General features: G+C 41.9%; 2 protein-coding genes across 2 annotated transcripts in view; one reads left to right on the top strand and one right to left on the bottom strand.

The window, feature by feature from the left end:
- Positions 1 to 9,003: 9,003 nt before the first annotated feature.
- Positions 9,004 to 9,360, bottom strand: LOC134390909 (uncharacterized). Its single transcript, XM_063114679.1, has one exon. The coding sequence runs from the start codon at positions 9,358 to 9,360 to the stop codon at positions 9,004 to 9,006; it is 357 nt and encodes a 118-aa protein (XP_062970749.1).
- A 59-nt stretch (positions 9,361 to 9,419) lies between these two features.
- The window catches only part of DPY19L2 (dpy-19 like 2), a 141,068-nt gene continuing 137,406 nt past the window's right edge, over positions 9,420 to 13,081 (top strand). Inside the window, exon 1 of the mRNA XM_063114522.1 lies at positions 9,420 to 10,067. Coding sequence (XP_062970592.1) covers positions 9,422 to 10,067 — 646 coding nt within the window. The 5' untranslated portion in view covers positions 9,420 to 9,421. The remainder of the gene's footprint in view (positions 10,068 to 13,081) is intronic.

Here is a 13,081-nt window from a genome sequence, read left to right as displayed (position 1 = left end):
AATATAAAGCTGCAGTAGAAAAGACAGTGTAGCATTGGTGAGAGAACAAGAAAACAGATGAATGGAATAGAACAGAGTGCCCAGAAGTAGATGCACATGAATGTAATCAAATGATTGTTGACAAAAGAGCAAAGGCAAGTCAGTGAAGAAACAATAATCTTTTCAATAACTGATACTGGACTGAACATCCACATGCAAAATAATGTCTAGACATAGACCTTACACCCTTGCAAAAATTAACTCAAAATGGATCATGGACCATGCAAAACTATAAAACTTCCAGAAGATAACATTAGAGAAAATCTAGGTATCCTTGTGTCAACACCAAAAGTACGATCCATCAACATAAAAGTTAATATGATGGACTACATTAAGATTAAAAACTTCTGTGAAAGACACTGTTAAGAGAATGAAATATTTACTGGGAGAAAATATTTTCAAAACACATATCTGATAAAGGACTTTTATTCAAAATATACAAATACCTCTTAAAGCTCAACAATAATAATAGTTAAAACATGGGCAAAAGACCTATCTGAACAGACATATTATGAAAAAAGATCTACAGATGGCAAATGCGCATATGCAAAGGTGCTCAGCGTCACGTGACCAGGGAACTGCAGATTGAAACAGCATAAGACAAGCACTGCACATCTATTAGGATGGCTAGAACCCAAAACACTGGCAGCAGCAATGCTGGTGAAGATGAAGGACAGGGACTCTCACCCATTGCTGGTGGAAATGCAAACACTATGGCCATTTAAAAAGATCATTTGCCACTTTCTTGCAAAGCTAACACAGTCTTGTCATATAATTTGGCAATCATCCTCCTAGGTATTTACCAAAATGGGTTGAAATTTTATGTGCACGCAAAAACCTGCACATGAATGTTTATAGCAGTTTTATTCATAATTGCCAAAACTTGGAAGCAACCAAGACGTCCTTTAGTAGGTGAACAGATGAACAGACTGTGGTGTACCCATCATTCATACAATGGAGTGTTATTTAGTGATAAAAAGGAAATGTGCTGTCAAGCTTTGTAAAGAGGAGGAATCTTAAGTGCATATTGCTAAGTGGAGAAGCTATTCTGAAAAGCTACAGACTATATGACATTCTGGAAAAGACAAAATTACAATGGTTTCCAGGGTTTGGGAAGAGGGAGGGAGGGGGGAGCGAACGGATGGAGCACAGGGGGTTTTAGGGCAGTGAAGTCATTCTGTAATGATGCTGTGATGTTGCATACCTGAAATGCATTTGTAAGAACACATAGAACTGTATGACTCAAAGAGTGAACACATCAATATGGTTTATCAATTGTGACAAATGTACTACACTAATGCAAGATGTTAATAACAGGGGAAACTGTGCAAAAGTGGGAGAGAAGGGATATATGGGAACTCTGTACTATCTGAATTTTTCTGTAAACCTAAAACTGCTCTAAAAAGTAAAGTCCATAAGTAAAACAACAACATTTTACCACTTCACACCCACTAAGATGGTTAGAATAATAATGATGGAAAATAAGCGTTGGCAAGGATGTGGAGAAATTGGAACCCTGTATGATGCCAGTGGAAACATAACGTGGTGCTGTCACTTTGGAAAACAGTCCGGTAGATCATCAAAAGGATAAACATAGAATCACCATATATCCCAGCAGTTCTACTCCTAGGGGAAAACCTAAGAGAAATGAAAATATATGTCCACACAAAAAGTCAGACATGAATATTCATAGCAGCAGTATTCATAATAATCAAAAACTGGAAACAACCCAAATGTCCATCAAATGGTGAATGGATAAATAAGATGTGGTATATCCATATAATGAAATATTATTCAGCTGTAAAAAATGAAATACCGATAAATGTTATAGTGTGGGTGAACCTTGAAAACATTTTGCTAAGAGAAAGAAACCAGTCACAAAGGACTACATATTGGATGATCCTATTTATATGAAATGTCTAGTGTAGGAATAGCCACAGAGACAGAAAGTAGATTAGTCTTGCCGGGAGCTGGAAGGACAGAGTAATGGAAGTGACTGCTCATGGGTATGAGGTTTCTTTTAGGAATAGTGAAAATGTGGAACAAGACGATGGTGATGGTTGCACAACTGTGCAAATATACTAAAATCACTGAATCATGCACTTTAGATGAGTGAATTTTATGATATATGAATTATATCTCATTAAAGACATTATTTAAAACATTTTTTTAAAACCCACAAAAACCGAAACTATCCATCATATCATTTATTTCCATTCTTCGTGGCCCAACTTGTCACCTTTGAAGACTTTCAGGGGGGTAAATCTTGTGTACTTAAAGGATGGGCTGTTTAGAATCTTCTCCCGTCTCGTTTTCTTTTTATCTGTAAAAAGAAGATAATACTGCCTGTTTCATAGCAGTGTGTGAGCCTTAGGTTCTCAGTTGACGTTAGTTTATTTTTATCCCCCTTCCCGCCCCTCCCCCAAGGAGGAATCATAGCTCTTTCTTTGGACTCCTTAGGAAGAAAAAACTACGTAAATAAACCTCGTCCGTCCTTTCTGAGCCTTGATGGTGAGGATAATTGCTACCTTTTATAAAACATTTACTATATCTATGCATTATATGAGGGGTCTTCAAAAAGTTCATGGAAAGATTGGTATTATATTTTAATTCTATTTTTTCATGAAATTTTGAAGTATCCTAATATATGTTATCTATACATTATATACATAATCCACATTATGCCTTATATACATTATCTTAACCACTGCAACAACTCTGTGAGGTAGGTGCTATTATTATTCCCATCAGAGGTATGAGAAAATCGAGGTTTAGCTAGATTTGGTGCTCAGAGATTTATACCAAAAATGATACAGCCAGCATTCACATCCTGCGTGTACTTGTAACTAAGACACTACTAACCCTTACACAAGTATTTCTAAGTTTTTCAATTTTTTTTTTTTTAACAAAAAGTCTACCTTGCCTTTTCTGAACCCAGATAGGTCCACACAATCTTACTAAGAAATATAAATGCTGCATAACAATGTTTTTCCTAATGGATTATAAATAGTCAGTGATAAGTATCTCAAGAAAAGTTGCAACAGATTGTAGCAAAGATGAGGACAGCAGTTTAAAGTTCTGTATTTATCTTTTGGGGATGGGTCGATACCTATGTGGAAGCAGGACTTTACTGCCCCAAACAAGTCTGGTGGTCTTGATGTAAACACTTATTATTTATTTAGAGATGTTTTCCCTTCCTCCTTATACTCTACTTGCCACTTAGGCTGCTAGCTGATAGATGTAATTAGAAATCAGGAACAACGAAGCCCACCATACTGAAAGAGGGGACAAAAAGGGGAGGTATGAAGCAACCAGAGCAACAGAGACAGGGTTGGGGTACGGCTGAAGAGGGAAACAGGGAGATGCTCAGCTCATCCAGGTTGGCCGGAGAAGTGCAGCAACTAGGACAGGCTGGAGGACGAACTGCAGGTAGACTGCAGAGTAAGACCCTCCCGGTGGAGTCTGAACACATAGCTGCAGACAGAGGAGGTGGAAGGAAGCACTGGTAAGAAGAGAGCTTATTACAGGGCAGTGCATGACTCAACAGGTACCTCTTCCCAGCTACCTCAATATGTGTACAAATACCAACCAGAATCAAATAAGTTTAAGATCTTACTAAGGCCATGAGGTTTAAAGTCTTTATTTCATGGGTGAGGAAATCAGAGCTAGAGAAGTAAAATAAATTGCCCAGTCTAGTGATATTCCTAGACCACTATATCATAATCAAAGTTAAACCTTAAATTAAATCTATGTAAAATATTACGTTATATAAAACACAGCACCCAGATTCATTATGTATTGCTATTTTTCCTGTGTTTTGCATTTAATCTGCCAATAAATATTCTAATATATCTATTAGATGCTTTTGCTTATTAATATTGAATGTGGTAATTCTTATATTAGTTTGGTGGTAAATAAAAATAATCTCAACATGATGGAGTTTGCACAGGGGATTATTATCTTTGGGTTCATGGAAAAATGGATTTTAGGGGTGCGGTATAAAAACGTTTGTGAAAAGATTTGTATTATCAGTTAATTCTATTTGTCCACAAACGTTTTGAAGTACCCTTGTATATTGGTTAAGTCATTTAACAATGATTACTGAATACTCGTCTGTTCAACTCAGTGTGCATATAACATGCAATTGTGTAGTCTCTTCACTTTGGGGACAACGGAGTTCTCCCAATTAATTTATGGATCGCTTCCTTCTCTTTGAATGAAACATGCTTTTATAAGGGGATCCTTGTTTCATCTGATATAGGCCTGGGGAATTATGCTGACCAGAGCATGGGTGGCTGAAAGTCTAGTTTTTTGTGCTTTTGGGGGGTGAGGGAGGGAAATAGTCCCCTCATAGATACAGAAAGTAGACTGGAGTTCTTAGAAATTCCAGCTTATCACAGATACCTTTTCTCCTGTGGTCCAAAGGCAGCGCTATGCAAAGTATCACATACAGATGTATTTACATTTAAGCTTGCTTCACTATAACTTGGTGCTTCACTGTAACTTGGTGCCTTTCCATTTCTCCTTTAAATAAGCACCTGCATCCAGCTAGAATTTTAAAAGGCTCTATAAAGTAATTCGATAGCAGCAAATTTACTATTTAAAAATGAATCAACCCAAGATATGTAAGTTTTAGGCTGAAGCAGTTGTTTTATAAAATACGCACATGCAAAGACACTTTTTTTAGTGCAGGCAACTTGCCAAAGAAGAATTTGGAAGGATCTTTTAACATATAAAAACAGACCAATTTGAAATTACCTAGAAAATAAATAGCTTCCAAGAAACACATATGTATGACTATCCTATTTTTTGAAGACAAAAATAAAGATACTTGATTAAACAAAAATTTTTTTCATCTTTGAATTTATAAGAAAAGTCTTATAGAGGTATAATTGAAATGAATAAAATTACTAAATAAAATTGTCTTAAAAGATTTAAAACGTGGTTCAATTATAGTTAACATAATTATGAGATCCTAAGAATTTTGCCACCATCCTGAGGAATAAACTAACGCTTGTAGACTAGAGATAAATACTTCAAAGCCAGTTTCAACTCCTTGCACTGTAAGAGGGGGGAAAAGTAACTTAACATGTAAGAAAATGTGAAACAGCACAAGTAAAAACCCATCTTTTATGCAGAAGAGTATAAATTGAAGTGGAAATTAGTATTTAAATTATCAAATTATAAGTGGAAAAATTTAAAACATTTTCAAAATAATGTTTGCTGAACCACCTCTTTGTATCCTGGTCCACATAATCAAGCTAGATACAGATATTACTTAGCTATCCAGTTAAATTTATACCTGTGTTTTTGTGCAAAGTTAAAACATTTAAATTTGATGGATAAACTATCTGCATCAATTAAAGCAAACATTTGAAAAACTAAATATTGGCCATGATGAATATCTTTTTTGATATATGAAATATGAAACGTAATCATTTTTATGTGAGGTAACATTTGGAATTTCTCTATGTTTCATATTAAGTAAACTAATTTATTGCAAAAACAGTGATTTTTTTCTTTCTAAAAATGAATTTTAAAACTACCTGTTTAAAAATTCTGATTTGCATGTCATGATTGCCATCTGCTGGTCACATAGTTTAATTTCAATTTTTTTCTGTAAAAAATAACTGCTTTAGTGAAAGACAAGGATAAAACAGAGGCAAGTTTTAGATATATATGGCTGGATTAGAAACCTCTATGTACGAAAAGTAATCTGCTAAGTCTTGAGAAATATCCATTTCAAAGAGGATAAGATAATGCAAGAATATATTGCGTTATATGTAATTTATAATGTGCCATTCTAATTGTTAATTCATCATAGAATAAGTATCAGGCATACTGGTTTAAGTTATTGTTAATAAGCATGTACCTAAAATGTGACTTAAATCACTGTTCAAAATAACTAGTGAGAATAAGTGAGGATTGTTAGAGAAATTATAAAAAGATGAAAACATACATTCATGATTCTGTTCAACTGTGCTAAGTGTCACTATTTCCCTGTCCTGCACAAATCTGCTATTCTCCTTAGTAAGAGAATACATGATTATTTAGGTAGCTGTCTCTGTTTTCTCAGTTAACTAACAAAACTAGAACATGTACTACTGTTCAATAATAGAACTAATATATTACTTGATGACAAAGAATCCCAGGGAGCAAAATATTAATTGAAAGTAATACTTACTAGTGCACTGCAAATGGTCAGTCTAGGAACATTTGCTTATTAAGTCCATACTATGTGTTAGGTACTTTACAAGCATTACTTAATTCGATCCATACCATCCGTAAGACAGGTAACTTTCCTCATTTTTCAGATGAGAAAATTAATCCTACAGTGGTTAAATTACTAGCTCAAGGTCACACACTGGTAATCTTCCTATATGAGTCCTCTATGTAAAAGATTTATAACGTCTTGACATAATTAATTCTATGTATTTATTGTATATCTGAATCGTAAAATATACCTTGCTTTTTTCCCCTTTAACACTGTATTATGACTATTTCCTGTATCGTTAAATATTAATTCAAAACTTTAGTGGCCTTAATGCTTCTCTGTAGAAATGTCCCATAATTTAGTGTTTGATGTTGAGGCTATTTCTATAATAGTACAATGGGCATTCTTATACAATGATTAATTTTTAAATGGTAAAAATGGCCAGATTTGTACTGCTAAGGCCTAGACCACTGGTAAGAACATGTTTTATCCTGCCAGAACATCGAGTGATCCAAAAGGCAATTGGAAACTGCAGGAAAAAGACAAATTGACCAAAAAGGGAAACATAATCCCTGCACTGTATTGTTCCAAAAAAAACAATATTAAACTAGTCAAATCAAAAAATAAAGGTTTTTTTGTTTTGCTTTTCTTTTTCATATTCATTCAAGAATATGTTTCAACCACCCATAAATACCTTGCATTTTAAACTCAGGATTGGACAGATAGAATTCATTAGCTGTTAAAACTTGGGCAAATTACCACATCCCTGATCCTCAGTTTCCTAATCTGCACATATTTATTGTATGAATTGAGAAAACATTTTAAGCCCCAAACACAGCGCCAGGAATGTAGTAATGCTCCTTGAAAAAAATCCCACAGAACAGCGAATTTACAGTAACAGCACTTACTGAATTTTAATGTGTCAAGATGAATAGTACTGTCAGTAATACTGTCATGTAGACCTTCAGACAAGGGGTCATTAATGTGGGCTGGAGAAATGGGCTGGGGCTTGGAAGGTGACAGAATTCAGATGCCCATGACGAAAAAGCTACGAGAGGCTTTTCAGTGGGACTAAATGGATAGTCATGGAGCCTCAGGCTGTGGACCTCACTTGAAATGACTGGAATGGAAGATCTGTGTCTGGGGAAGTGGGAAATTAAAGTTAAAAAGTTAGATTGGGCAGATTACTGAAGGCGTTGGTGAGCAAGTCAAGGGCTGTGGGTGATGTCAGAGGTAGGGTCCGAGGGGCCCGACAGCCGGCCTCAACCCACCCGGTTCTCTTACCAGGCTCTTGACTCTCCCACAGGAAAGAATTCCAGGGCAGAGCCACAGTAGAGACAGAGAACAAGTTTAATATAATAGATAAGAAATACAGGTTCCACAGAGAGAATGTGGTGGCATGCTGCAGAGACTGAGCAGGGCCCACACCAAGTCTAACACAAAAGTAAGTTCAGTACAGACATCAAGTCTAACACAAAAGCAAGAAAAATATGCCTAATGTTCAGTACAAAGTGCAGGCTGGCTCAAGAGAATGAGGCATAACCTTGACACAAAGTAAAGTCCACACTCCTCAGCCAGCAAGTACCAGCCGCCTCCAGCAGAGTGAACAACCACCCTGCCTTCTGCTGGGATTTGGCTTTTATAATTTCACCATCTAATGAGCATTCAGTTAAGGAGGGGGGGGGGTTCCCAGTTATGTAACGTTTAGTCTTGCACATGCTCAGTCAGTCTCTTCCTGGAGTATGTCCATTGGTCAGATCCTATCACACCACCCAGCTTATTCAGGAATATTCTGTGCTCTCTACTGAGCATATCCAGCCCCTAGATTGGCATAAGCCAGCCCCTTGCAGTCTCATTTCCCCCATGTTGGTGCTGAAAATAGGTCTAACTGGCAATTCTAAGAGTAATTCTCCTCTAGGGGCGAGCCCGGAGGAGGAGGACTGAGACCTTGGGGAGTGGCTGGAAACCCAGACGCATGTCCTGAAACCTGTAGGGAACTAGCACCTCCTCTATCATGGGAAGCCACGAACGTTTTGAGTGGTGCTGCATCAGGGAAAGGAATCTGGCCACAGTGAAGCACAATTTACAGGGGGAGACGGGTATTGGAGAGTTCAGTGTGATCCATGATAAAACGGGGCTGAGGTAGTGTGGATTCCAGCCATCTGGGCTGTGACAGAGGACCTAGAAGATGGCAGTGGCCCCTGGCCATCTGTGCCAGCGGCTGTGGCCTCTGTAGGGCTGTGTGGTGACTTAGTCGGTCGTGGGTGGTGTGTGGTTCAGAAAGGTGCTGAAAGGCCTGAGCACAGCGCTTCAGAGCCGAGGAATTCCCAGGAACCTTGTTGGAACATAGTTTTACTCCCGGAATGGATTAGTAAGTGTTGCTGTCACCTGGGAGACCACCCTGTGACCCAACGCCCCGTGACCCACCGCCCCGCACTCAGGCCTGCTGGGCTGTGGGCAGCCTGTGGCCTCGGGCCACTGTCTCCGCTAGGTCCTGGGCACTGACCGAATGCCACTGCCACGTGTCCGCAGGGACAGGAGCGGGGCTCCTACAGCGCCGGGCGCACCGCCGGGGGCCGATGCCCTCGCTCTCTGCACGGTCATTGTTTGGATGTAAATGCTCCTGCCCCTTTAATGACGTTGCTTAATGCTGAGTTATCTTTTGGTAAAAATGTCAAAGCTGAGCCCGAACTTGAAGAAAGGAGTTAAATGGTAGGGAGGTTTTCCGACTCAACCACCTGCATCCATGCCTAGGGCTGCGCCGTGCCGGCGGCTCGCAAGTACTCGCGCCGAGGACGTGCCAGCAGCGCACTCGGGGATGCGCGCGTGAGGGGGGAGGGCACGGTCCGGCTGCGCGCGCATGGGGCTGCGTGTGTGGAGTGGGGGGCGGGGGCACACTCTGGCTGCGCGCGCATGGGGCTGCGTGTGGGGGGGGGGGGAGAGCACGGTCCGGCTGCGCGCGCATGGGGCTGCGTGTGGGGGGGGGGGGGAGCACGGTCCGGCTGCGCGCGCATGGGGCTGCGTGTGTGGAGGGGGGCACGCTCTGGCTGCGCGCGCATGGGTCTGCGTGTTGGGGGAGGGGGGGCACGCTCTGGCTGCGCGCGCATGGGGCTGCGCGTGTGGGGGGGGCACGCTCTGGCTGCGCGCGCGGAGAATGCGCGGTCGGGGATGCGCGCGTGTGAGGCTCCGCGTGGCGGCTGCGCGCAGGAGCGGCGCGGGCTGCGCTCCCGGGCAGCGCGGGGCGGCTTGGGCCACGCCCCCACCTCTAAGTTTCGCGGTCGCCATGACGACCGGGCGGCTCGCAACGGCGGCCGGGACGAGTCGTTGATGCTGCGAGGCGAGTCAGGCCCCTCCGGGCCTCGCCCGATTGGGTTGGGTCCGCGCCGGAGAGTGCCCCAGCTCCGTACGAACAGGGACTATGAGAAGATGGTCGTGCAGACGAGGAAAACGCCCAGAGAAGCAGCTCCACGGCCGTCCCAGGCTTCCCGCGCCACGCAGTCTAAGCGGCGACGCCGGCCCAAGGCGGCCGGGGAGCCGGACACGGAGGAGGAGCCGCAGGAGCAGAGGGACAGGCTCCAGCTGCCTCTGTCGCCTCCGCCCGTAGGCGGCGGGAACCTGCCCGGGGGCGCCCGGCAGTACTCGCCCCGGAGGCCCCGACACCTGACAGCGCAGAACTGCCTGCCGCCGGGGGTGGCCGCCAGCCCCTCTTTCCTCCACCGCTGCCGGTTCCTCCACCGTGTCCTGCAGCAGCTCGGCGAGAAGGTGCACGTGCTGCAGACGCGACGGTTCTGGGGCAGGAAGACCCTCGGCATAGGTGAGCGGAGCAGCAGGAGGAGCCCTGCGAGGGGCCCCAGGGTGGCTGGGCCCGCAGGCGTGTCCCTCCGAGCTCCACGTCCCAAGTGGCTTCGGGAGTCCTGAAGGGAATCCGTTTCACACGCTGCGTTCGTGGGTGCCTTGTCCCAGAAACACAGGTCCCAGCTCTGCAGAATCTGGCAAGAGTTCTTGTTTTTAAACATTTTTGCAGAGTTTTAGGACATAGGGTCAACCCTGTGTCAACAGTGTTACCTTAATCAGGGCAGCCAGTTATCTCAGTTCGTAAAAATGAATGGCTGTCTCTTGGGGGACAAGCACCTTAAACAGAATAAAGGAATTTTTTAAAAAATAAGTTAAGATCAGTGATAGTGGAAATAGGGTCAAAACGACCGTACATTGCCCAGTGTCGGCACCCGTTTACTTGCATCTTGCTGTGCAGCTTCAGTGCCCAAAACTGGGAAATTTTCGTATTTAAGCACTTGATAGGTTTGTCTTCCTGCATTTACAGCCCTCATTTTTTGTAGCTTTAAGAAGTAAACTAAGTGTTGTTGCTGTGTCAGTAAAATCACTTTTGAGCCTAGTCCTTGGTCAGACTGGCTGCTGATAAATTGAGGCCTAGATAAATGTCTCTTAGTGTAAGTTGTTGTAATTTCTTTTCCATCATCATCAAAGTCATGGAAATAAGAAAATGTGAAAGTAAAGTTAGGCTGAAAGGCAGTGTACAAAGGGATTAGGAAGTAAGTCGAAGGGGTTGATTGGTAAGTCAAGCCAGGTGTAAGGCATTTGGACTTCATCCTGTAGGAGGACACTGATTGATTCTTTTATTTAAAAAAATGCAATAAGATGAAATCACATAATGGAAAATTAATCAGTTTAAAGTGAATAATTCAGTGGCATTTAGTACACTGGCAGTGTTGGTACTGAATGGATTTTAAATAGAAGAATGACATAATCAGAGTGTGCTTCACAGAGATTAACTGGGCAGCAGTGTGTAAGATATTGGAAAAGTTTTAACTAAGTCCAGGCAGTAATGGTCTTAAGGAGGCTAGCAACAGCAGGAATGGGAAGGAGAGGACAGAGGTGAGAGTTGGTGGAGACAGACTGACGGGATGGAGGGGCGGGGGAGGGAGGAAAAAGTTCAGGAATAAAGATTATGGGTTTGGAAATTATCCATGTAGAAGTGAGAGTTGAAACTTTAAGATGTAGATAGCCAAGGGATACCAATGTGAAGACAGAAAAGGGGACGGAGTAAGATAACTGGGGGAAAACTTTTAAACTTAGCTTTAAGAGATAAGAGGAAAAGGAAAAGACAGGCAGGAGCATAAAATCAGAGTGGTCAGAAAAACAGAAGAACTGGGAGAGATGTGACGGAAGATGAGAGGGGAAGAAATCCAAGTATCTGATCAAATGCTACAGAAAGATTGAAAAGCTTAAGAATTGAAGGAGGTTGTTGATTTTGATAACTAAAAGGCCATTGATTATTGAAAAGGGTTATGGGAACTTAGAAGAAAGAAGCTGGCCGAGACTCTTGTCATTGAATGTGAGGGAAGGGGGTGGTGTTGGGGAATATCTCACAGGTTGAAGGGCTTTTAGATTATGGGAAGTGTTTTAAGGTCTAGGAGAATTCAAGGGTAGGATCAAGGATAGGGGGTGAGATTGAGCTTCCAAGAGAGGGAATAATTGATGGAGCCAAGTCTTGGAATATTTGGGAGGGGTGGAATTAAAGGGAAGTGTTTTAAGGTCTAGGAGAATTCAAGGGTAGGATCAAGGATAGGGGGTGAGATTGAGCTTCCAAGAGAGGGAATAATTGACGGAGCCAAGTCTTGGAATATTTGGGAGGGGTGGAATTAAAGGCACAAATTTGAGAAGGTAACTGTGGAATAAAGGAGAGATTTCCTTTGATGAGATGGTTGAGAACAGAAAAGCAAGGATTACTATATAGGGAAATGTTTAGGGAAACGTTGAAGTGGAGATAAGAGAAGATGGGAATGCTGGCGTCCAGGGGTCTTTGTTTCAGTAAGGGCTGAGTCACCTGCAAAGGTGAGATCGATCGAGATAGGATGCGTCCAGGGGTCTTTGTTTCAGTAAGGGCTGAGTCACCTGCAGAGGTGAGATCGATCGAGATAGGATGCAGTGGTCCAGGGGACATGCTTTCCATCACCACAGCTTCGAAAGGTCTTGGGATAAGCACTTTGTGCATTTAGAATATTGGCATCATTATACCATATCTTTTTATTTCCCCCCAGATGTTGAGTGTGGGGTGAGGGGTGGGAATGAGAGAGACAGAAAGATTTTGGGGATCTTTGGAAAGCTAGATGGATTTGGTAGTATATTTGTTCATTTCCTTTTCCTTAAATGTCATTTTTAAGAATTTTTGCCAAGAATTTTTGTCAAGAATAAAAGAAGATACAAAGATAGTTGAGTAGGACAGTCTTTGCATATATTAAAGTTAATGAAGGCTTATTAGAGGGGCGTGTGATTCAAGTTGAGGTGGAAGGTATAAGGTGTAATTTCAGAGTGGTTCAGAGTATATTAGATAGAGTTTACGCAGGGAGTGAATGTGTATTTTTTCTGTGACGGGCCAGGGAGTAAATATGTTCAGCTTCATAGGCCACATACAGTCGCTGCTGCTCCTCTTCCTCCTCCATTTTTACAGCATTTTAAAAACGGAAATACTGCCCACAACACAAAAAGAGACCGTAGGCCGTAGTTTGTCCATAGTAGTACAGAACAAATGAATCTCTGAGAAGGATTTAAGATGAGCCCAGGATGGTTAGCAGTGTGGGAAGAGAGCTGGAGAAGCATGACTGGGAATTTCAACAGTGAAATTTTAAAATTTTGTTATTGAATTAATTTGCATTTATTTTGTTATCCAAGTTGAGTAATTTTTGAATTTTGTAAGAGGTTAACATTGGTGGTTCGTAAGATGACTCGCCAAATATTTTTGGGACAACCGTAATTAATGCCATTATAAAATCATGAGGGGAGGCAGGACTTCTGGAATAGCTGAGGAAA

This window comes from Cynocephalus volans, chromosome 11, assembly GCF_027409185.1.
Source record: "Cynocephalus volans isolate mCynVol1 chromosome 11, mCynVol1.pri, whole genome shotgun sequence".
Classification (NCBI taxonomy): domain Eukaryota; kingdom Metazoa; phylum Chordata; class Mammalia; order Dermoptera; family Cynocephalidae; genus Cynocephalus; species Cynocephalus volans.
Note: the sequence above shows the minus strand (reverse complement) of the source record. Positions and strands in the feature narration are given on the sequence as shown.